A 26531-nucleotide genomic window follows, 5' to 3' on the forward strand; every position below is an offset into this window, starting at 1 on the left:
CACATACTGATATCAGTATTACACACACACACACACACACACACACACACACACACACACACACACGTCTGAGGTCTGGGGTCAGGCTGAGCTGAACTAGGCTGCATCACACAATGTGAGAGCCAGGTCAGGGGGAGGGCCTGAAAGGGGCCCTCAAGGATCACCTCAACTAGATCATAGTACCTGCTAGTTTAAGAAAGTACCGGATCTGGGCTTTGGCTGGGTTAGGCCTCAGCACCCTCTGGTGTGCATGAGAACTAGGTCTGGAGGCAGGTTAGGCCAGACCACACACCTGCTGGTGTGCACAGGCACTTAATCTGGGGTGGGCCAAGCTGAAGCACCTGTTGGTGCCTGTAAGAGCCGGGTCAGGGCCATACCTAGAAGGGGACCTCAGAGGCCCACTCTATGAGGCTGCAGTACTCTCTTACCCTCCCTACAAGAAAGTCTTGGGTCTGGGCACAGGCCTGGTTTGTGTCTTGGCAGTCATCTCAGTCAGCACTCATGAGGCTTGGTCTGGGGGCAGGCCAGACTGGGTCTCAATCAGATAGGGACTCTTAGGAGTCAGCCTGATGGGTCTGCTCCACTCCATGCCCCACCTTTTGTAACAACATCATATGGACATCTGATCTAGCCTCAGAGCACGTGTTGTGGGACTGGGCTGACTCATTGTTGATAACATAACACACCTTCTCATATACTTTATATACACTTGTACCTTGCCTTTTCATTATATTAATCTTTACGACTTTTTAAAAAAGATTTATGTATTTGGGGGGAGCAGTATGGTAGCCTAGTGGCTAAAGTCCTCACCTCACACATACCAGAATCCTGTACGTGTGCCAGTTCATGTCCCAGAAGCCCTGCTTCCCACCCAGCTCCGTTTGTGGCCTGAGAAAGCAATAGAGGATAACCCAAAGCCTTGGGACCCTGCATCCACTTGGGTGACCTGGGAGAAGATTTATTTATTTATTTTGGAAAGGAGTGTCATGATCCCTCTGAGGAGACTGGGATCTGAGTTGTAATGACTGTCCTGAGAAAGATTAGCACACACGGAATGCAAATCAAGTGAAGCAATGCGCACTTCATTGAACTGAACAGGTTTTATTTATATATATATATATACACATCTGCTCTCAATAGATATATTCTTCCATCCAAGTTACATTAAATGTGTTAAACTATTGTTGAATATATGAATGACTCCATTTAAATGAACTTTGTGATAGAAGATAAACTGCATTAACGTCAATTTTCCTTCTCTAGGAGTTATTATTTATAGTATGTAGCATATAATTTTTTAATATGGGGAGTCAGACTTTGACTCTCACATACAAATTTGGTTTGGAATAGTGATATTTTTGTCTTTCTGTGTTCCACCTCACCTTCAAAGTTTCATATACAGCAGGAGAGAAAATGAGGTGAAAACAGATAAGAAAGGCAACTAGAATTAATTGAGCATTTATTTTGTCCTCATTAATTGAACCTATGTTCCACTTATGTAAAGATAGGTTAATTGAACCAATGTAAAGCTGAAGGCTGCAAAATTTTAGAAAAAAAATCAAGGCAGACAAAATTAGGTGAATGTCATGATTCTCCAAAGTTATACATCTGTTTAAGAACAATATTTTGGGGGCTGGCATTGTGGTACATTGGTTTAGGCCACAGCCTGTGAAGCCAAAATCCTATAGGAGAACTGAGATCCGGGTTTTGGCTTAGCCTAACGCTATTCAGAGGGGCTGTGTGGGTAGTGAACCAGTGGATTGAAAAATCCCCACTTCCAGTGAGTGTATGTGTATCCTTCTCTGTAAATCTGCTTTTCAAATAACCCCCCAGGCCCACCTAAAAAAAAAAAAAAAAGAAATCCCAGAATGATAGATTGGCTAATCCTGCTCAAGTCAAGATATTCTCTTTCTCATTTCTTATTTTTTTTTCCCTGTTAAAATTTCTCTTCTTTCTGAACTATCCATTTAGCTATGTAAGTGACTTTTACACTATTTCAAAGATTGTTGTGGAGATTGTCAGAGAGGGAGATGAATTGTTAAACTGACTACGTTTGCAGCAATTCTCTCTGGACTCTAATCTCAGCTTTGCTACTGAGCAAGCAGCCATTGGCGAGATACAACTCTTCACCTCAATGGAGCTAAATATTGAGTAATAAAGTGGCAATAATAAAAGTATATACCTTATAGGATTGTTTTGAGGGGTAACAACTTGTAATATATTCTGTCTGTTATTAAGTATTCACTGTCAAGCTGTATTTTTATAGAATAATAAAGCATTTTCTAAAAATAGGAATATATAATTTTAATTGGTTATATATTGCATGTTCATGAAACGAGTTCTTTCATAGGATACTAACTGCATCATGAGGCTGATTATCATTGCTAGTGATTTATAAACCTCTATGGGTTTCTTTAACGTTTTATACTGGGAAATTTGTAACTTGAAGTACCAGCCATAAGGACAGAGATGCTAATGAATGTGTTTGCAAAATACTTTGTTTCTTGTGGGTAGCTGTTATCTCATGAAAGAATACACTGTCTGGACTATGAAGGACCCAGTTTGACCTGTTTACAAGCTAGCAACTAACTTGCCACAGTTTCATAGAATTTCGCAGAAACATGAGATTCCTGAATTAGAGACAAAGGATTTCCTTGTTCTAAGTATAATAGACAGTATGAGGTTCGTGCTATTACAGATTTCCCTTGCTCCAAAGGCCCACTGGGTGAAGTGGAGCTACCAGGAAGATGTTGTGCCTGTAGTGGGTTTGTTATCAAGCTCCGTATCTAGGAAGTGCCTGTGTTTTAAAGGGACTTCTAGTAAAATTATCTGAAAGGCATCCAAGAAAGAAATGCCATCTTTGAAGTTAAACGTACAGAAATCCTAGAATTTTATGAAAACCTGATTCTCCATATACATAATACATCATTTAGCCTATTTTAAAACTTTTATTTATTTGTTTGTTTGTTTTCGAGTGAAAGAGCATTGGAGCATCCCCATGCCAACAATAGTGTTCCAGAAACCAGGAATTCAATCCAGAACTACCACCTGGATGGTAGGGATCAAATCACTTGAACCTTTATTACTACACCTCAGGAAGCTGGGATCAGGAGCCAGAGGTGGGAATAGAATCCAGGCACTCTGTCGTGTGCACATCACCACCGGTATGTAATGGCTGGATTAAATGCCCAGCCCAGGATATTTTGATGGAAAGAAGATGTGTAAAAATTCTGACCACAGATTTGGATTGTAAATGTAAGCACTCTATCCTTTGTAAGGATTTCTTTGAATATATAGTTGGCTAGTTGGAATATAGCTTTGTAACACTGATTCTGCTTTCTAATACCTTTTTATTTGGTGCCTTAGTGAGTCATACATATTCAAACAGGTCCTCCTATCAAGTAAGTTTTACCACTCTATTTACTTAAAATCATTTAGCTTTTTTTTGATTACAACATTTGTTACTGTGAGAGGAAGTAACACTTTCTCAAGAGTAGCCAGCACATTAGCAACCTTCCTTTCCCTCCCTCTTCCTGATAGATTTGTTTCACAAGGTCTAACATGCTTCTCCTCCGCCTTGTAGTGGAGAAACAGTTACCTTCGCAGCTTGCCGTTCTCTTCTAGTAATTAATACTTTCTCCATAGTATATTTCTAATGAAACATTATCTTTTGGGTTATTTCAGAGATTGTTTTAAGCGATCTAATCTTTTTATTGTTTTTACATTGAAGCAACACTATCTTGTAGTCAGAGCCACAACATATATGCGAATTCTAGAGAAAAGCAAGCTTGTTTATTTCTTTCACTTAGTAAAACAAAGTCATTGTTCATTGAGCTTTTCACCAACTGATTTTAAAAAAGTTGTTTATCCTTGTATATATGATTAGGAGGCTTGTCTTAAAGAGTTAGCTCAAAAATTTGGCCACCAAGTAATAACACAGGAAATCTTGCATATTATTACATGCATGTGCTATAAAATACAAGAGAATTATTTATTCAAAAAAATCTCTTAGTACTGAAGCTAATGTACCGCATCTACACGTTTGATGCTGGTTAAAAAAGTTTTTTTCTCACGTTAACACTACAGATCACAAGTTACTTGACAGCTTTTGAAGTTCACATGTGCATATTTGAAGTAGCTCAAAAAAGTAGAGAGCAGGTTAAAAAGTGTCATCCATGAACTGATTTTAGATTTCTGCAGAGAAAAGACACGAGGAATTTATGGCCTAGACAACATTCTCAGAGGGGTGGAAAGTTACAGGGTGGAAAAGGCCTTTACGCGAGAACTTTAGAGAACCAATAAGCGCAGTGCAAGGGTGGGCTGTGCTGGAAGGGCGGGATGTCAGCCAATCAGAAACTAAGAGGGAGGTGCTGGACTCCGTGAGGGGCGGGCTGAAGCACTGTATCGCCGGGTCACTGGGCTGGAGCTGCTGCCAGCCTCACCTGCGCCTCACCTGCTCCTGCACCTGCGCTTGCGCCTGTGCCTTTCAGGAGGGAGGAATACGACCCCTATGCTGACGTTGCTTGGCTCGTCATGGCTTACCCGGGATACGGAGGAGGGGTGAGTCCTGGCCGCTTAGCCACCGTCTCCGCCTTCGCGGGGTCCGGTGTCCTTGCGGGCGGTACCAGTCCGTGGAGTCCACCCTCGACCCCCACGTTCTTTGCCTGTGTCGGGTACAAGGCAGTACTGGCACTGCGAGCACAGCCTGGAGCTGCGGGCAAACATGGAGCCCTCGGTGCTCACAGGCGTCTTTGTGAAATTGAGAGTGATGTTTGTTTTCAGAAATTTCTTTCCTGAAATGAAGGAGCAATGCACCCTTTTTTTCTTCCACTAATCTTTCATGGTACTCCCCCACTGCACACGTTTTGCAAGAGATCTTGTTTTTCAATGTTTTGGCCACTTCCTGTTCATTAAGTTGCTTATGAGCACAGTTAAGATACACACTGTATGCTTTACACGTAAGGCAAGGGCACTCTGTTTTTCTAGTTTTTCTAGTCCTCGCTCCCCCTGTTTTTCTTCTTGTGCCACATTTCTTTATGCCACATTAACTCTGAGACTTAGAAGTTGACATTGTATTCTGAAATCGAAACTTTTCAATATTTGATCTTTAAAGTGATGTGTGGGTAGAAGGCAACACAACCTGTTTTTTTTTTATTTTGGTTTTTGGTTTTTTTTTTTTAATTAATTACATTGCATTATGTGACACAGTTTTATAGGCACTGGGATTCCCCCTACCCCTCCCCAAACCCTCCCCCCATTGTGGATTCCTCCACTTTGTTGCATTGCCACAGTTCAAGTTCACATGAGATTCTTTCATTGCAAGCATATACCAAGCATAGAGTCTAGCATCTTATTGTCCAGATAAGTTCAGCGACTTCTTGGGGAGACCATCTGTGGTCTAAAAGTAGAGCCGGCAGAGTATCATCCCGTCAATTAAAAGCCCCAACATAACATCAGCAACAATTTATAACGTTATGGAATTAATTGACATAGTATTGAGTAACCAACGTGTTAGAAAAAAAAAATGCAAGTTCTTTAACACTTCCTGTGACTCCTTCATTGACATTTCAATTTTAGTTTATATACAACCAGGTTCTAAACACCTTAAGATGGCTATAGATTGCTATTCAGCTGTCTCATGTCTATTTTAATTTTAGTATGTAGCATTTTATAACGTTGAAGCATAATTTTGCTGAACTTGGCTTTTTTGGTGGGGTAGTCTAGACTGGCTTATAACTCTAACAAGATATATGTCAACGGTTTAGGTGCAGAACAGTTTTAGGAGGGGTGTACAGAGAAATCCTCAATACCCTAGTGAGGAGTAACTTACCTTGGTGTCCCAGCTAGTAAGGTATAAGTGAATCCACGCTGACCGCTTCCTAATTCTAAGCTTTCCTTGTTGTTCTCTATCTATTCTTGAGTTTTTGTTTGTTTGTTTGTTTGTTTGTTTGTTTTGAGGGGTTTCCGGAGCGATCCCGATGGTCATTGCCAGAGAGGGTGGGGACCCCAAAGTTGGAACCAAATGAGGACCAGAGAAAGCTCCCCTCCCTAGTCCCGAAGGAAGTTTACTGTTCTTCTGTTTCTGTGGACTTTCTTTTAAGATAAAACAAATTATGCTTTATTAATTTTAGTATAACTTGATGTTGGCAAGTGGGTGATGACTCAAGTACTTGGGTCCCTTCTATCCACATGGGAGTTCTGGATTGAGTTCTACCCTCTGGCTTTGGCTAGCCCAGTTCTTGATGTTGCTGACATTTGGGGAGTGAATCAGTAAGTGGAACTTCTCTCTTGCTTGTTTGCTCACTCTTTCTATTTCTTCCGCAAATAAATTATGCAGGTTGAACTATGCCAGTTACTTCAAAACCTTTAGCCTGGAGTCATTTTAGATAATTCGAGACATTGCCTCTGCTCCCGTTCCGCCGTATTAGTCTGCCCTTCCTGCCCTAAAGTGACCGATTGGGGAAAGTTAATACTGCAAATCAGTAGGAAAGGAGAAAAAGGTTATTCAAAAAGACAGATTATTCATATAGTATTGCTTTTCTGAGTCTGGATACAAAATGAGTTTGTTTATTCAAGAAACAAATGGAGATAGTATTTGAACAATAGTTTTTTGAGTCATTGTGTGTATTAGCTTTCCATGCTCATATTTAATCTGGCTTCTTGTTAAAAAAAAAAAAAAAGTTTTTCAGCTTTTCTCCTTGTGTCAAATTTCAGGTGATTAAGGTCTCCAAGTCCTTAGAGGTCTTGGAGCTGAAGTTCATTGTTACTATTGGAATAAAACTGCTTTGAGAATGTTGCTAATCCTTTTACCTCTGATTTAGATTTATTCACAAATATGACCTGCAAGTTGGTTGCTATTAGTAATCTTAAGGCGATGATACTACTTTATGAAACAAGTATGTTACAAGTTTTCCTAAAGTTAGTTTTCATGATTTTTATAATCTTGTTGCATTTTATCTATAATTTCAAATATTTTGGTATGTAGCATTAAAACATTTGTTTACATAAATATATGTATTTACATTTGCTTAAGAAACAACCTTCAGTTTCCATTTGTGGTTATATTTCCCTGATCTGTGTTGATTTCTGATATTTACCTGTCCTTTCATGATTAATTTCTCTTTTTTTTTAGATTTTTTTTAATTGGAAAATCAAATATACAGAGAGCAGGAGAGAGAAAGAGAGGAAGATCTGCCCGCTGGTTCACTCCTTAAGTGGCCACAATGACCATAGCTGGGCTGATTCGAAGCCAGAAGCCAGGAGCTTCTTCCAGGTCTCCCACGCAGCAGTACAGTCCCAAGGCTTTGTGCTGTCCTTGACTCTTTTCCCAGGCCACAAGCAGGAAACTGGCTGGGAAGCAAGGTCGCTGGGACATGAACCGGCACCCATATGGGATACTGGCGCATGCAGGGCAAGGATTTAGCCACTATGCTACTGCACCAGGCCCTGATCAATCTCTTTTCTAAAAACTGTTTTAGGGTTTTACTTCTGTGTATCTGTTGTAATGTTTCCTGTATACTTTCTTGTACGTAACAACTTCATAAGCCAGTTTTCTGTACCTTCTTGAGCATATTTCCCAAGGTTCCAATGTTTTCTCCATTCCATTGTCTTTAAGAGATCTCATTAATTCCTTAATAGGTACTATTTTTTCAAACTCTGCTACTTGTATTTCCTGTCTTTTACCTTCTGAAAATCTGTGCTCATTCTTCAAGAAAGCAGGATAAAATGATTTTTATTAAAAATGGAATAAAAAAGAATTTTGATATCTTTCTCTGCTTTACTCCTGGAAATTCACTGTAAAGTTTCAAAGTTATTACAAATGAATAATCCCTTCATATCTCTCTGCCTCTTTCTTTCCATAAATAAAAATAGATCAATTAAAATATGTACTGTGTTTCAAAGTGAATTAAAAAAATAAACCATAGCTACAGGAGATGACTAGTAATTCTGTAGCTTCCGAGGTCATGTGTCTTAATTTGTACATATGGTCTACTTGTTGCTAGCTGCTTGACCTGAGTCCATGGATACTTTTTGAAGTTTAAGGTCTTTAAACTGTACAAATGGATATAACATTGTATTCTCATGTCTTACCAGGTTGCAAAAATCAAATGCCATGATTCAAAAAAGTACTTAGCATAGTACGTGGGATTTAAAGAGATTGTTGTTGAATTTGCACTTTATCCTTTTATTATCATCTTTCTTTAAAAATAATTTCTGAAGAGTACAGTATTTTAGCTCTATATAATTTTCCATAATTAGATCAAAGTTTGAGTGTAGTTACTATATATTCTGAGGCTATCTTGGGGTATGTTTGTTAATTTTATGTTTTCCCTTTTTGCTTATTTTAGTGATGTGATAATAAATACATTATAAAATTATGACATAATCAGTCTGTTACATTAATTCTCAGACATTAAGGATATTTGTTTTTAACACCTATTTTGATGCATGACATTTAGTATGCTGCAGTAAAGTTTTGTGAGAATTAAGTTTAGAATTTTGGCAACCACTTCTATATTAACTTTTCATTGGACTTTTAAGTAAATATTTCAGTTTAACATTAGTAAATAATAAGGAATATTTGCAGTAATAATCTTCTCCTTTTTCACTCTTTTAGTTTGGAAATTCTGGTGGCCAGATGCCAGTGCCAGGGACAGACCCATACATGTTACCTGGGGTATATTCTGGGTCCCTGGCATATTCAGGCAGTTCTTCAGCTGGGGACCCCATGTGGAGTTACTTCATTGCTGTTGCTGGACAGGTGGGTACTAAACTTGTTACATACATATTAACTTTTTAAAATGATTGCTACTTATAAGAAATCACAACGTTTTAACTTGCTGGGTGTACAGAACTTATATATTAAGCTTATTTAGACTAATTTTCTTCCTAGGATTAGAGGGAAATCAGTTATTTCATTTTAACAAGTATGATAACACATTGTTCATTTGACAAAGGAAAAGATAGGTTGTTTTTCATGGTAAAATAATCTGGTTTTTCCATGCCTGCTGTGCTTCTCTTGCTGAAATTTTTCTGTAAGAGCTTTCTCTTGCTAGTAACTACACATACTGCAAAATTACATATTATAATATTTTCTTCTTTATTATTTTCTTTTTCTAAACTCTTTGTTTTCTTCCACTGCATTTAATATTTGGAAACATTATACTCCCCTTGATTGATTGAGAATACCGAGCTAAAAATGAATACCTTAAGTACACTTTTGTAACAGATAAGTAATATATTGGAAATTTGAAGAAAGCTAACAGATGTTATGAAAAACTGTGCATACTCCAGGAACAATATTTTAACTTGGCATCAGCACCATTTAAAATTAGTTAAAACAAGTATGTCAGACAGTATGATGCAAAATCATCTTAAATGTCACACATTTATTCATGTTGAGCAATTATATTTACCCAAATAAAGTTATATTATCTGAATTTTAATATAAGATAAAGAAGATATTAGCCTGGTATGGAGTCAGATTAATGGCAAGTATGTAATAAATAGTGTAAAAAGCTGATTTTACTGTGACTGTTAAGAAGAATGAGACTGGCAATTCAGATATGTGAAATTTTGTGAGTGGACTTAGTTACAGTTTTTATTGCTGTGGCCAGCAAAGTTTTTTTTTGTCTTTTACTCTGTGTAGTTTTAATTTTATAATTTAGTTCTTGTCAAAGATCAAATGAAGTTAAATATGAGTATGTGTTATATACATTTGTGTCACTTGTATTTGGCATAAAATAAGTGTGGAGTAAATATCCCAACCTGGAAACAGTACAATATCATAAGATGTCAGTTTTTTCCTGAATTGATAAGTAATGAGATATTAATTCAATGCAGTTTTTAAATATTTTTCCTTATTTTGTCACTTGATGAAATGATAACATATTTCTGATAACCTGTCTTTGAGAATAATTATTAAATCATGGTAAAATCTATACCAATATAAATGAATCATAATAAAGTAATACAATTATAGCTGTGCAATGCTAAACCACATTTCATTGTGATTATATATACCTACCAAATCTAGATGTTATAGCTCAATAACTTCATTGTCTCCTTATGTAATCAAGACACATGGTAGACAATAGGTGTGTTAAGGTGCTGTCAGTGAAACACAGCACATTGTCTTATAGTAAACATTTTTTATAAGTAGAAGTGTGCTCTAATGATTGAAAATATAGTATAAAGGCAGGCATTGTGGTGTAGCCCATTAAACCATTGCCTGTAGTGCTGGCATCCTATAAGGGTGCTGGTTCAAGTGCTGGCTGCTCCACTTCTGATCCAGCTCCCTGGGGATGTGCCTGGGAAAGCAGCAGAGGATGGCACAAGTAACGTGGGATCCTGCACCTGTGTGGGAACCTGGAAGAAGAACTCTCACTTTTGGTCTCTCCTTCGTTGTCTCTATTACTCTATAATAAATAACAATAAATCTTTTTAAAAAAGATAACATTATAAACATATAAAATAGTTCCATAGTCACTTATTATCAGATATTTTGTGTTGCAGGTCATTAGCTGTGTTGTGTACCTGTAAGCCTAACAACAATTAGTTTATGCCAGGATTAGCACAACCATGTGAGTAACACATGGCCCTTCCTTCCCGACCATGCCAGCACCCATAACACCCTCCTGTCACCTTCACATAACTCATTTTTTCTTCTTAGCCTCCACTGGCCCGCCCCACTTCTATCTTTTTTTCCTCTTGCATATCATTCCTCTCTCTCGCCACATCACCCTTCTCTGTCCAGTGATTTTGTGACTCTGTCTAGAGTTAGAGTTCATAATTTGGGTCTTTTTGCCAAATGGTGATCTCATCAGAAAGTGATGTGTAATTTAGTCTTGCATTTTAGTCCAGCTTTCAGTGTTTTCAGCTATGTAGAAATGATAGCCTCAGAAAGCAGTCAGCAATGTATTATATTGCGCTTATGTATTGATTCCCCTTCTTTCTTAAATGGGGAGCTGTCTTCCACTGTCATGTGAAGTCCTCTAAAGCACATTGCTCTCCACAGCCTATTTCCTACCTTTCCTTCTTGGTTTGTGCTCCTCCACAATGTACCAAGTATACTATAGGGTTGGGATTTCCTATATATAATTTAGCTTTGTATATATTTTAAAAGTAGAAACTATTCCAGAAGCAATAGAAGCAATTATAGGACGTAGAAATATTTAGAAAAGTAAATATATGTCTTGTCACAATTGGCTCTCTTTAGGTACCAAAGAGGATTCCATAACTCAGACCACTTAGCCTGATCATTAAGTGTTGTATTGCTGAATGACTCAAATTCAGAGTAGCCTAAAGACAATGAGACACTTCCCATGGGTACAAACGTTAAGTGCTTTAAGCAATTTACACATCACAATATGGAATGCTTTAAGCTTTTAGGGCAATGCATCATGGTGGAATGGATTAAGCTGTTGTTTGGAACATGCGTATCCCATGTTACATGGCTGGTTAGAATCTCAGCTTCTGCTTCTGATCCAGCTTCCTGGAATGCTTGCTGGGAATCAAGTGCCTGCATCTCTGTCATCAATGTGGGAGACGTGGAGGGAGTTGTGGGCCTCTAGCTTGGACCTACTGTAGATCAGGCTGTTGCAGGTGTTTGGGGGAGTGAACCAGCAAATAAAAGGTAGACTTCTTTTTCTTTCTCTTCTTTTTTTCCTCCTATTTTCTCTCTCTCCTTCTTGCTGTTTTGCTTCCCTTTCTGTTCTTTTTCTCTTCCCTCTTCTATCTACCCCACTTTAACTCTGTTGCTCTGCCTTGTGAATAAATAAACATTTGTGAAGGTTAGTTTTGAGAATCAAAATTACTACCAAAATCATTAATGAAAAACTGAAAGTGTTAACACAGACAGGATATGACCCTGTGCTTGCACCACTTGCCTCATCTTTCTCATCTGCAATTCAGGCCTGTGTAAAACTATAAAGCCTATTTGAATTCTATGATAATGTTGTATTTGCGAGATATTTAAAATTTGAGCCAGTTCACATGTACTAGTCTGCTTGTGTTTAGAAGGTAAACCAAGTATTTAGTAGAGCAAGTTAGATTGAAGGAAATAATTTTGTATTTTAGTGACTTGGTGGTGGTAGTCAACAAAAGGCGTTCCTTTCCACTTGAAGTTTCAATATGAAGTTTCCTTTTGCATGTATCCTTCCGTTAACTGGGCATAAATAAAAATGCTTTTGAGCATTTGTGCCAGAATTTCAGATATTTTTTGCAACTTTTAAATAGAAGCATAATGTGAAATATTTTGAAGTAATATATAACAGAATGTTTAAATCATTTTTCAGGATTAGTGAACATTATTCTTTATATTATGTCCTGTAATATTTCCTTGGATTTTTGTAGTTGATAATAATGCTTTGAAACATTCATGTTTCTTGATGCCTTCAATGGTCAATTATCATTGTAATACATTTGTAAAAAGATTTATTTATTTTTATTGGAAAGTCAAATATAGAGAGAGGAAGAGAGAGAAGATCTTCCATCCTCTGAGTCACTCCCCAAGTGGCCACAATGGCCAGAGCCTAGCTAGTCTGAAGCCAGGAGCCCAGAATCTCTTCCGGGTCTCCCACACGTGTGCAGGGTCCCAAGGCTTTTGGGCCATCCTCAATGCCTTCCCAGGCCACAAGTATGGAGAGGGATGGGAAGCAGGGCTGCCGGGATTAGAACCGGTGCCCATATGGGATCCTGGTGCATGCAAGGTAAGGACTTTAGCCACTAGGTTACCACACTGGGCCCTCTAATACATTTTTATAAAACTATACATTAAGTATATGTTTGGTCTTAAACAGGATGGCGAAGTGGATGCTGAAGAACTTCAGAGATGTTTGACACACTCTGGAATTAGTGGAACTTACTCCCGTGAGTTGTTTTGCCCCTCCTATTGAAATAAGAATAGGAAGCTCATTTATTTTTAACATTTTTTGTTTCTATACTTGCAACATTTTAAAAAAATACATTTATACATGCCCTTGGTTTGGATAAGCTTGTTATGAATTATACATTCCCATCTTGCCACTGTTATCATTTTTTGTGGGATACCGCTTCCAGTTGTTCTGTTGTTGATTCTGTTGAAATTTGTTTCCATATTTTTACTTTTAGAGATGTTCATGATTGATAACTGACATCATGCTGTGAAAGATGAGGATTTAACTCTCAACCTTAACTCACCCCGTCCCCTGTACTTCTTAGAGGAGTGCTTCCTTTCCTGCCCATAGTCACACAGCAGTTTTGATTAGATGAGCAGTCAGTATTCATCTTTTCTAAAATTACTCTTATTTTATTCATTCATATTTAAATGCTCTGCATGATGTGTCATGAGATTCTAATAAATTTTCATTTGTATTTTCATTTTTCTAAAAGTGAATGCTTGCCAGGCTTTCCACCTTTCTCCTCATCGAGCTTTCCAACATGTGGTTTTTAATGCCTGGCTCTCATAGTAGCTTTCCTTCACCGTCATCCTGGAGCTCCCTTTTGCTTGCCTCTTGATTCCATTGTTCTGAAGCATATCTTTGATACTATATCATATCCTTCATGGATATTTCAATAGGCAACTCTGGGAGATGGGGCTTATCAAACAGCTGAAGTTCCATCTTCATATCTAAAAATTATCAGTTGCATATTAATATTCTAAAATAGCCAATTATTTTATTAGATTGATTATATTTTCAGTTTTATGGAGAGCTAAAGAAGACACATAATGAATCCTCTCCAATCATCAGCTCCACATCTCAGATTGAACCGATTTGAACTAAAACAGAAATTTTGGGGGGTCTGAAAAGGAAAAGTGAGTTGGCTGTATACACAGTACTGTACTGAATCCATGCGATTTTAGACCTCTGCATGAGGCACTCACTGTACCTTCTGCCATCTCATAGATTCTCTGACTTCAGGACTCACGGTCTAACCATTGTTTCCCTCTCATGTCATTTGTGTTCCCTTTGTTTAGGCCTATACTGGTTGTGTTTCCTGAAAAGTTCAGTAAAACAACTATTTACATACATTCCCTCTTTTGATTAACATAAGGAGAAATGATGCCACGCATTCCATAGACACGGCTTTCAGATGACAGCCATACTTCTCATTCTTCTACTTCCCTGCTACCCATACTCCTAACTCTCTTATCCTTCTTCGACAGTATTTATACAGCCCTAGTTTTAATCAACAGGCTAACATTGACACTAGTTATAATATTCCACAAATAAAAAGTAAAAATATCATGAAACTGCATTTCTACTGGAGTATAAATATTGGCTAAAAATGACAATCTGACCCAAAAGCTATTTCAGTACATTTTTGTACTGGCACTTACCATAGAACACATTTCTAGTTAGCATCTATTTTGTTGCAAAAGACACGATTTCATTCTTTTTATGGCTGAGCAGTATTCCATTGTGTGTGTGTGTGTGTGTGTATGCCATCATTTCTTTATTCAGTCACCTATTGATGGACATCTGGGTTGATTCCAGATGTTAGTTATTGTGAATTTAGCTGCAATAAATATGGATTTATCAATGATGCTCTCCTATACTGATTTAATTTCATTTGGGTAGGTTCCCAGGAGTGGGATGAGTGGGTCATACAGTACACGTATCTTCAAATCTTTGAGGAATCTCCATGTTGTCTTACATATGATTTTCCAAGCTTACATTCTTACCAACAGTGACTTAGGGTACCTTTGTCCCCACACCCTTAGGGGCATTTGTTGCTGTTATGACTTTTATATGATTAAGTACGTTCTTTGTAAGAGTGTTTGGACATGTCTGAGACCTTGTGTATCTAAAAATGCTTTCATTGTGCCTCCGCAACTGTTTGTCCAGGTTATAATTCTACGTGATGGATTATTTTCACATAGAATTTTGAAGATGTTGCTCCATTGTTTCTAGCTTTCATTGCTGGTTTTTCTTTGTTTTACATCTAATAAAAGTTTGTTAGCTGTGATGATTGGATATTTTTGACAATTTTTAACTATTTGTTTTTAAAATAGAGATCATTATGATTTTACATTTGTAGTTTAATTAGTTGAGCAAACTCCAGGTTAAATGTATATTTCATTGAATTTCACAGCCTTCAGTTTGGAAACATGCAGAATTATGATTGCCATGTTGGATGTATCCTTAAATTAAAAATTAGAGTACTAGAATATTAACTTAACCTTCTGGATATTAAATCAACTTTATTACAAATGCTTATAGTAAACTATATTTTAGGACTATTTGAATTCCAGACTTTTACTTTTTTTACAGAGGTTTACTCATATAATGAATTTAGCTAATTCTGCAAAAGCATTCTTAATATTTAGTTCATGATTGGAAATTTGGGATCAGGTAGATTCTATTATCTATCAAAAGTTTATTTTTGTTAATAAAAATATCAGAGAGATTACACTGGAAAAATGGGATTTAATGAATTCAAGGAACTTTGGGCAGCTCTTAATGCATGGAAGGAGAACTTCATGACCATTGATCAAGACCGAAGTGGCACAGTGGAACATCATGAGTTGAGTCAATCCATTGCCATTATGGGTAAGAATATTAACATTCTTTACAACCTATGCAGGTTTTCTGGGTACATTGATCAAAAGAATCTGAACTATTTTCATTTGCTAAGTAACCTAGGAATATTTTTTAACAGTTCTTCGCTCATTTGATTTCAAGGTGGTAGACAGATTTTGACTGCAGACCTTACCAAAGGAATTTTAATTGTAACCATATTTCACAAGTCAATATGAAATATGTTTTTGTGTTCTGAATTTCTTCTGAGTAAATTTATGTCTCTAATTGTTAGTGCTCACCACTGATATTTTTTGGCTAATGTGCTATGATCTCTAATTTGGAATAAAGGCTTATTTCAATCATTCACGAACCTTTGTATCATAATCTCAATTTGCAGTAGATTTTTTTCTTTTTTATATATGGCAGAACATATAATGTGTATCAAAATACCCCAAAGTGGAAAGATTGCACTTTAAAATGAAATGGTGTACTAGAAAAAGCATTTTCAAGAAGATGAGTCTGAGTTGATTCAAAGCACACTGGATCCCAAGTCAAAGACCCCCGCCTCCGAGGGTTTACTTAGAAGTAGCAAACCAGTGCAATTCACTAAACACATATAAAGATAATCTAGAAAAGTAGTGCTTTTTAAACATTTATTTGCATTGAATTATTAACTTATTTTTAAACAATGAAGTGATGCATTTATGAAGTAGGTTGTTGATTGACTTTTTAGAGGTCTTTGGAGAAAGAAAGGTTAAAACAGAAAGGAAGGTTCAGAGGAAATAAAATTTAAAGGTTCAGGGGGAACTTCTGCAATGACATTGAAAGAAAGGGGTTTAGGTAGAAAGAGGAGCTCTAACACTTGTGAAGTCTTCAGTTATTACCAGGGAACTGGATTGGAAGTGGAGTAGCATGGGCATGAATCAGGACCTACATGGGATGCTGGAATCAAAGATGGTGGCTTTAGTTGGTATGTCACAACACAGGCTCTTGTATCAATACTCTTAAAGCAGATGGAGAATCTGGTGTTGTGGTTCAATGGGTTTAGCTGCCGCATGTTCAATGCCCTTCCATTCTACTTCTGATCCAGCTGTCTTCCACTACACCTGGAATGCAGTAAAGAATGCCCTAAGTACTTGAGCTCCTGTCTCCCCATGAGAAATCTAATGGATTTCTCAGCTCCTGCTTGGCCTGGCCACACCCTGGATGCTGTGGCAACTTGAGGAGTGAACCCAAGGATGGAAGAGTTCTTTCTGTTTGTACATGTTTCTCCTTCATTAGTACTCTGTTTTTTGGAAGAATTTTTTTTTTTAAGTGGAGGGGAGCATTTGAACTTTCATGCCTTTTTTATCTGCTCTGAACTATAAAAATTCACAGAATCAAAATACTAATACATGAAAAACCTAAGCAGTTCTCTCTAGACACCATTTGAATTATTTTAAATATATAAAAGTAATTATTTAAGTTCAAAACGTTGAGTTTTATTTGTAGCTGGAATTATTATTTGCATTAACAATAAAGCCTTGATCTGAGCATTTTTAGTAATGAAGACCCTTCCAGTTGTCACAGCAAATGTGTATTATGACAGAGTGTGCGTTGATTTCTAAGTTTTTTGGTATCAAAGAAAACTTATCTTTAGTTTCTTTTTTTTTTTCCTGCAGACTTTTTGGAATGTTCCTATATAAATGTATTTTACTTCTAACATATATTTTATTGAAATGAATTTTTGTATTTAATTTATTTTCCAACTTTATTAATATAGTGTTGCAGTCTTCTAGTGGTATTTGGCTTTGAAGACTTTAATTTGTTAATTTCTTTTGTTAGGTTATAGGCTGAGTCCTCAAACAATAAATACTATTGTTAGACGCTACAGCAAGAATGGCAGGATTTTCTTTGATGATTATGTTGCTTGTTGTGTGAAGCTCCGAGCCTTGACAGGTATTCAACATTTAAATGTTGGCACAATGTAATGTGGCCATTTTTGCACAACATTTTTCATTTTCTTCAGCAAATATATAATAATATATTTCTCTAGTTTCTGTTTAGGCTAATCAGAATTTTAAGGCTTTAAAATTTAGGTATATAGAAAATAAAAGTTATTATAGCCTAGTTTTGGAAATTTTTTCTTCATGTCTAAGTTGCCTGGGGTGGTAAATCACTTAAACTTAAATTGGACAGGATACCAAATCTTTGAAATTAAGATTTAAAATGATAGGGGCTGGTGTTGTGTGTAATAGGCAGAGTCTCTGTCTGCAGTGCCAACATCCCATTAGGACACAGGTTTGAGACACTTTTGTTACGAATCCCTGCTCGTGGCCTGGGAAAACAGCAGAGGGTGGCTCAGGTCCTTGGGCTTCTGCAACCATGTGGGAGACCTGGAAGAACTCCTGGCTCCTTGCTTTGGATTGGATCAGCGCTGGTTATTGTGGCCATTTGGGGAATAAATCAGTGGGTGGATGATATCTTTGTGTCTCCTCACTGTAACTCTGCTTTGCAAACAAAAATAAAATAAGTCTTTAAAAATGATTTAAAGTAAGATGACATTATATTGATACAAACCATGATAATGTGACAATATTTTTTTTGTTTGAAGATTTTTTTAGGAGAAGAGATCATCTACAGCAAGGGTTTGTGAATTTCATGTATGATGATGTGAGTATCCTGTTTAAGACTTGGGGTTTCTACTATGACATTGGTGTGTTCTTAGATATCAAAAATAAAATTAAGTAACCCAAGGTACCAATACTGGAAATGACATTTTATGTGCATATTCATTTTCTGGTTTTTTTTAGTTGAATGTAAACAGAAGAGTCAATAATAATACATTTGATACATATACCATTTTGGCTTTAGTTAAATCAGAATGTTCTTTTAAGTTTTATAGCAAGGTTTTAGAAGTTCTTCTGCCAAATAGTTTTTAAGCATAAAAAGCACCAATTTTATTTTTATAAAGCGTAGTGTACTTGTGGTGATCTTTTTTCCTAAGGCAGATAAAACATTTAATGTGTGACATATCAAAATGTATATTTCTCATCCGTTACATAATATTTATGTATGTTGAATAATAAAGGAACAACATTATGTTGCTAGTAGGTAATGGCTTAAATTACAAACTTCAGAAACTCTTGCAAATTTTTCTTGAGAAACAACTTTTACAGAATATAGTTAATCAGAACCAAATAAAAGTGAGTTAATTGTTGTCACATGCTAATCTTACTTATGTCTCAGTTTTTGCAGGGTATTATGGCAATCTGAATGGCTAAAATCAAAAGTTGAAGAAACACTGTGAATTCTTTTGCTTTGAAGAAATTAACTGAATTGCTTTGAATTAGGGCTTTTGAAGATTTTGTTTTTCCTGTTGTTAACTATCTTCCCATACTATTTGTTTTTACTTTAGCTCACAATTCAAAACAGTAAGAGATTTTTTTTTTTAATTTGGGACATTGTTATTTTTGGAAATATAACACTTTGCAAATACCTGTGTACTGTTATAAAATATTAATATGTGCTCAATCAATGTAAGTATTTCTTAGCCTTGTTACTAAAGAAAGCCTATAAAATCTATTTCTATGATATATTATTAAAACTGCCAAATAACAAACGCCTAGGTAAGACTTTATTTATACTTATCTGAAAGTTATAAATTATACTTTAAATTTTGTTTGTAGTCATTAGTATTTGAGGTTCAACTTGAAAGTCAAGCCTGGATTTTGTATCATCATTGCCATGGGCTTTGTTCCTTGGTGACTTAGGTGACAGAATCTTATGTGTATTTGCTTTGGGAAAGAAAATTGCAGTTCTTAAAAGTCTCCTGCTTTATAGTGAAATAAGACAACAGAAGGCATTGTTTCTCCTTTTTTTTTTGAGGTTCGTGTATTATAATGCATTTTATTTTCTGTGAAAGCGAAACTTGAACATGGTTTTTTTCTCTGCAGTTTGCTTCAGTAGAGAAGATGTAGATAAAAAATGACATCTTTCCTTATTTTAGATTTTTTAAATAAAATTTTTCATGAAGTGTCAATGTTTAAATTTGTTATCTTAAATAATTTTGCTGTTTTAATGTAATGCTATGTTTATAAACTTAAAAATAAAGTAAATTACCTTCTATTTAAATTCCAAATTATTTAACAGCTTGAACTAGTGGCTTGGCTACTAGTAAGTATTTGAGCATATCTGCATAATGTGGTGGTGGGTAATTTGTGGCTCCATTTTTGAGGGGTATAACTGTAGAAATTACAAAGTGCTATTAGCATGTATTTAACATTAAAGATCCCATGGAACCATGACAATAAGCTTAGTTTCTTTTCTTGGCAAGATCTTTCTTTCTTCCTCCCTTTCTTTCCTTCCTTCCTCCCTCTCTCCCTCCCTTCCTTCCTTCCTTTCTCTTTTTTCCTTCTTCCTTCTTTCCTTCCTTTGTCTCTTGATCTATTTCTTTCTTTTTTTTTTAAGGTCAGAGTTAGGATGAACTCCAGGAGCAGCAGGCTGAGGACAGGCTGCTGCTGGTGCGCTCTCTGACCATTATCCATTTGAAAACACCAGGCAAGATAAGCCATCAGTGTGTAGAAGTACATACTTATTATGTTAAGACATTGTAGCTGGGTGGATCATAAACTGAACAATGAAGGAATGGAAGGATCTTGAAACTGGGAAGCAACTCAAAACTCTAAACTTTGAGTTTGATCTTGTATTCACATCTATTCTTAATTGGTCTATCTACACAGCTTGGCAAGAATGGGTATCTGTAGAAAGCTCTAACTGTACACTATGTGATATTCCCTTGGATCAGCTGCCACAATCCGAAAGCTTGAAGGTTGATTTGGAGAGACTTCTTTTGCTTTAGGAATAAGAGGATTGCTCCTGAAGTTTTAAGTGGCAAAACTGTTTTGTATTCTGCTCATGGAAATAGCAGTAGAGAACTCCTGAAACATCTTGAAGATATCTCAGATTAAGATATTATCAATGCAACTCTGCCTATTGGAGTCGCAATTCTCCTAGAACTGGATGAAAACCTGCATGCTGTTGGGCCCCACTAGTTCCTGGGTGACCAAGAGGCTATCCAAGCAGCCACCCAGAAAGTGGAGGATCAAGGAAAAGTGAACCCAGCTGAAAAAGTCTTTACAAATGTCAACTAGGAGTAGATCCAAAAGGAGTGGCATGCAACGTGTTTGGTTGCTGACCTCTTTATTTTTCTGTAAATTTTCACATTTTTCCAAAGCTAGCCGTTGGGATAGTTTGCATAGATAACTAGATAGCTTGGCCCAAATAGGGCTTTTTAGTGCCCAAGTATTTATGTTGTAAGTTTTATGAACGAGCTTTCTTGCTAGCTCTGTTCGACATTAGTTACCAAACTAGTGACCAAAGAGGTTTACTAGAATAAGAAGTAGGGGTGAATTTTAAGATAGTCATCATTCAATAAATCATTGTTAAGCCACCAATGGCACATATTCTTCCAGTAAGTAGTCTATTTTTCTACTTAGTAAGACCTTTGGTAATAATAGTGAAGGTAGATATTTGAGAAAATGGTAGTACACTGTAGATACATATTTTTGACTGCTATTTCCTTTAGGGAAAGCGGTGCTTAACTTAAGAAACAAGGTCCTTAACTTATCTCTGATCTGGACACACCTTAATTTGCTGTTAAGCAGAATTCTTTGACCCCTAGACTAAAAAGCAGATAAACTGCAACTGTGACAGCAATGTTTGTTTTGGGCTTTTGAACTTTTAATCTTTGGGTGCTTACAATTTGTTTAAAAAATAATAAAGTTCTGTGACTGAAAATTATAAAAAAAAAGAAAAGAAATATTTACACAGAGAGGAGAGGAAGAGAGTGAGCTTACTTCTGCTGGTTCACTCCCAAAGGCCTGTGATCCTACCTGAAGCTGGATGCCAAGAGCTTCTTCAGGGTCCGCTAAGTGGGATCAGGGGCCCCAGTACTTGGGTTATCTTCCACTGCTTTCCAGGCACATAAACAGGGAGCTGAATACGGGAATTGAACCAATGTCCATATGGGATTCCTGCATCATTGACAGAGACTTAGTCTTTCATGCCATGGCACCAGCCTAACAAAGTCTTTCTTAATGCAGATTTAATAAACTATGTACATACATTTACACTTCAGCTGAGTATCTTTCAGCTTGGGAGTAAACATTTTCATAGATTGACAAATTTCAGTATGACTGACTACATTAAAATATACAATTAATACAAAGTTCCATGTTTCTCAAAATATGAAGGATGGATGGAAGTATCTTGAAAACAGACATTGTAAAAATATATTTATTTATTTTTACTGTGTCAGCAGATTTACAGAGAGGAGAGACAAACAGAAAGACCTTGCATCTGCTGGTTCACTCCCCAAATGGCTGCAATTTGGCTGGAGCTCATCTGAAGCCAGGAGCTGAGAGTTTCTTCTGAATCTCCAACATGGATATAGGATTCTAAGGTCCCAGGCTGTAAGCAGGGAGCTAGGTGGGAAGTGGAGCAACTGGGACACAAACTGGCACCCATATGGGATGCTGGTGTTTGCAAAGGGAGTATTAGACAATTGAGCCATTACACCCCTCCCTGGGGTGGAGGGAGCTATATTTTTTAATTTAAAGAGTTTGAAATAACTTTTATTCCTGAAAACTCTGTAGAGAAATATATAATTATCTTGATATTGAACATTTTATAAACTTTGTTTTCAAATTCACTAGATTCATTTTGTAAGCATGTGTCAATAAACAATCCATATATTTTGGTCCTTTGTTTTTCTCATGGTTATACATTAAATAATGTGAGAGGATAATGACTGAGCTGTGGAAACATGTAGAATTGCAATTAAATGTGTTGTAGGACAAGACAAACACAAGTCACTTAAGCCTGTGTAATGGTGATACTATGACTCAACAACATGAATTTCTGATTTACAGGATTCGAGATAATAGTGTTCTGATGTTATTTGTGAACATTTTCAATGCTTTAAAGTTCATAGCTCAAGTCTGACTTTAACAGGATCATAAGATATTCATATAAATTTCTGAGAAATGACACTTTACATTAGCCCAATTTGCACAGTGTCCTAAGCCATCCTTTTTAAAAGATGGTCTTGGGGTTAGGGCTGTAAAGGTGTCATTTCCTTTGGGAGCTTGGTAATTTATATTAGCACAGGGACTAGCTCAAGAGGTGTGTAAAGTCATGTTGAATTTTGTAAGACTCATTTTTCCAAACTTTCTGACAAAAAAAAAATCTTTATGTTCCACAACTCTCAAATTGAACTTGACTGTCAGACATTTTTTACACACTTTTCATTGAAAAGACAGTATTTTAGAAATAATAAGCATAGAAAATATTTACCAGAATTTTAAAACTAAGGTGTAATTCACTTTTTTGATGCTGTATAAATTATTGTTGTTAACAGAACCCATTATTAAAGACAAATACTGTTGTGATTAACAATTCATATGGTAGTTTGTATTGCTTAATCCATGCTGCACTTTTCTTATGATTATGTAAGTTAATAAATAATGCACACTCATAATGGATAAGTGCTTTTATTTATACAGTAAATGTTTATTTCATATCATTTTGAGAATTTTTTAAAATAAACATTCAAATAACTTGCTGTGAAATTTTATATCATACAAAATCTGTTACACATATATTATGGAGATGCTTCAATTCAAATAACAGTGCATTAATTCATCTATATCTAAAAGACTGCCAAATGATTAAATGTCAGGTATTGCACTTTTATCTTGAGTGGTAATTTAAACATTTTAAATCATATCAAAGGGAAATCAATACTATGGGATCTTCATTTGGTCCATTTTAGGTGGAATTTGAAAGACTGTGCTCATTTGATCTGTTTAAGCATGCACCCAGGGGAAGGGGGAATGACAGAAACATGTTGTCAGGGTAGACATTTATTCCGAGATAAGGCATTTATCCTGGGAGAAAATAGGACTTAATAATGTAAAGTCTTTGCAATTGAAAAAATAATAAAAACCAATTAAAATTATTTAACACACACAAATCAAGTTGTGATCTTCTGATATTAATAAACTATGCAAATAAAATAAATATTACTTGTCATAAATGTGCTTTTAGTTGTCCTTTCTTGTTTGACCAACTCATAAATTACGTGTTTCTTCTGTTTTTTTACAGTAGTATTCTGGAAAATTAGGAATAAATTTGTTAAAAAATCTATTAAATTGAATCTGTTGGGTGAAATGAAGACATACATTTTCCCCTAAATTTTACAATGTAATCCTAGGTGTTTTAGTATTTTGATATTTGCATTAGAAATTCCAATTTTTTGTTTTAAATCAAGTATGTGGTGAAGTAATAATTTCCCAATTAAGTACAATGCTGATGTATCACTTAGGAATATATTTAGAGTTTATACAGAACATGAGATGATACAAATTAAAAATATTTAGAACTTCTGTTTAAAGTGACAAATATAGAAACGTTTAAATGAGTGTTGTCCGAATGATTTATCTTCTTGAAAATGTTCGTCACAGAAGTCTATATTTTAAAATTCTCTGTAATTTGGAATACTGAGCACAAAACTAGTTTCCAGTAAAGCAGTGGGAAACTTATGAAACATTTCTCTTTGATTTACACTCAGCTTATTGTTTGAATGCTGCAGAATCTGTGCTTTTAATTGTTTCCTGCTATGTCTTTTTCTATTTGCTTTTAAAAGTACAATTTTCTTATGTATACAAAAAGAGCCTTTTAACATTCCCTTAATCCAAGTAGCTCGACAATAGATAGTTTTGCATATTATTTTGCAAGCATTCAAAATTCAGGTGTGCTTCTATTAAATCTGAATATGTAGCAAGTGAACATCTGTATCATTTTTACATCACTATGGCGTGCTGTACAGATAGGCAATGGATAGGGTATTAGCTCGTGTGCTAGCTATATTTTCATATGTGCCCCTTCTGTAACATCAGAGCTTGTGACAATTTGGAAAACTTACAGGGAGTTGGCCTAGACCATCATTTAAAAGATACATTCTGAGATACATACGCTAGAAATGGCTAGTGTCCAATTCTGATATAATTTTGGGGGGATGCCAGCTTGTTCCTTTAAACATATAAGGATACATATGTACAGATACATGCATATTGTCATTTTCATGTTAGTTAAGTATTATTTAGTCACATTTTATTTTACTATAATGATTGAAATTTCAAAGGATAACCTCAAGAATGCTGGTATCAGTGTTCCAGAGATATCAATTAAAGATTTATTTTTTTGAAAATTGTGGGTCATTGAAAAATGATATTAATAGTAATTAAACATTCAGATACATATTTAATTTTCCTGCAACTGTCTAAATATAATACCCTCAATTTATCTCATCATAAGGGATAATAATCTTGTATAGCATCTCATATTCTGATCAGGCTCAATTATAGATCACCCTGAAATGTTTTCTACAATGCTTAGATGTTTTTGCCATAGGGAACTATTCTCTTGCTTTCTTAAATCTTAAACATGAAAAGTTTAAGATTATGAATAATCTAGCTGTTAAACAGACTAAGCTACCCTTGGCTTGGTACATGCCACATTATGACCAATGAATTTTATTAAAAACTTTTCTTTGGAGGTTGATTTTTTTTTTTTTTTGAATAGTACAGAATCAACAAAGGAAAAAAATTTAAAAGTTGACATTAGGTAAAACAATTGTTGTACGGATATTTTCATTCTTTTTAAGAGAAATTGAATGTACTTAATTATTACTTCAAATCTAGGCCAAACCTGTTTAGTTTTCAGACATTTTAGGTAAACAGTAAATGTTTTAGCTGGTAAGCACTGTGGTCTTGACAGGCAATAATAGGTGAAATATTTTTGTTCCTTTAATTTCCGATTGGATGCTCTTTACCACTCAGTTTGGCTCACTATTGTCCTTATGGAACTCAATAAAACACCAGCACTGTTACAGTTATATGATTTCATGATACATCAGCACCACCATGCCTTTCTCTGGAACTTGACCTAGTAAAATGTTGGAAATAGTTGGCTTCTCTAATAAAAGTAGCCTATCTAATTAATGAGATTTACTTTCTTTTTCCCCAAAATAGTTTCTTTTACAAAGTGTTGAATTTCTCATGTATAAATAGATCAGAAATTATATGTTTCACTCTTAAATTATGTATATATACTATATTTTCAATACATCTTGTACACTTCATTTAGCTACCAAAAATGTGCAACCATTTTTACATGAAATTTACATTTTATTATTTACAGTTATTTGTAGTTTATTGCAAAACTAGTTGTGCATGTAGATTACACAGTCAATACCACATACCAATCTTTGAAGAAAATATTTGCTAAAAAATAAATATTTCTGCACAGAATATTTCAAAAGCATCATGGTTTCATGCTACATTATGTGCATAAAGACTAGGAAGTAGTATGTGTTTTGGTAGATTGTTTCACTTAGTTTAAAGCATTCCAAGGTGCTATTCAACCAGATGTGAGTGAGCATTATTTCTATCAGGAACAGCATTTTCAAATGGTTACACACATTCTTTTTTGAAATATGTTATTCTTTAACTGTTAGCTAACACAATACATTTTCCATTAAAATTATAATGCAAAATTCAGCTAAAAATAGGTAATGTGCCTTTCATTGAGCTCATCAGATGCCTAGGGGTAACTAAAGACTTCTCAAAAAAATTTTTTTTCTTTACCATTTCAAAGAGGGTGTTGTATCATTTCTGTACTATTGTAATTACAGGGGCATTGATTATACATGGAGAACATTATAAGATTATTGACCTTGCATTTTTTCCTTATTTTTGACATTCTTTACATAGTTAATTAGGGCAAAAAAGGTTCAAGGGCTACAGGAAAGTGGGTAAGACTATTATTTCCACATTGTTTTTGTCATATATCTGGGGTAAAGAGGGAGATAAAAGGAGAAGCCCCACCCAGTCTCCCACCCATCCCAGGTCCCTGATGTGGGGCATGCTCTGAGGGTCTTGCTCAAATGGTTTTGATAGTTCAACAGTTATGAATTGCTGCCAATCT

General features: G+C 35.7%; 1 protein-coding gene across 2 annotated transcripts; it reads left to right on the forward strand.

The window, feature by feature from the left end:
• Positions 1-4441: 4441 nt before the first annotated feature.
• On the forward strand, positions 4442-19610 carry GCA (grancalcin). 2 transcript variants are annotated; one of them, XM_004577114.3, is made up of 8 exons: positions 4442-4560; positions 8618-8761; positions 12801-12870; positions 15076-15119; positions 15386-15533; positions 17328-17441; positions 18097-18155; positions 18732-19610. In XM_004577114.3, the coding sequence occupies exons 1-8, from the start codon at positions 4534-4536 to the stop codon at positions 18756-18758; spliced, it is 633 nt and encodes a 210-aa protein (XP_004577171.2). In that variant the 5' UTR covers positions 4442-4533; the 3' UTR covers positions 18759-19610. The 2 variants fall into 2 exon arrangements, with proteins under 2 accessions (XP_004577171.2, XP_012781063.2); XM_012925609.2 differs by lacking the exon at positions 17328-17441.
• The last annotated feature ends 6921 nt before the right edge of the window (positions 19611-26531 follow it).

Source organism: Ochotona princeps, chromosome 5, assembly GCF_030435755.1.
Source record: "Ochotona princeps isolate mOchPri1 chromosome 5, mOchPri1.hap1, whole genome shotgun sequence".
NCBI lineage: Eukaryota > Metazoa > Chordata > Mammalia > Lagomorpha > Ochotonidae > Ochotona > Ochotona princeps.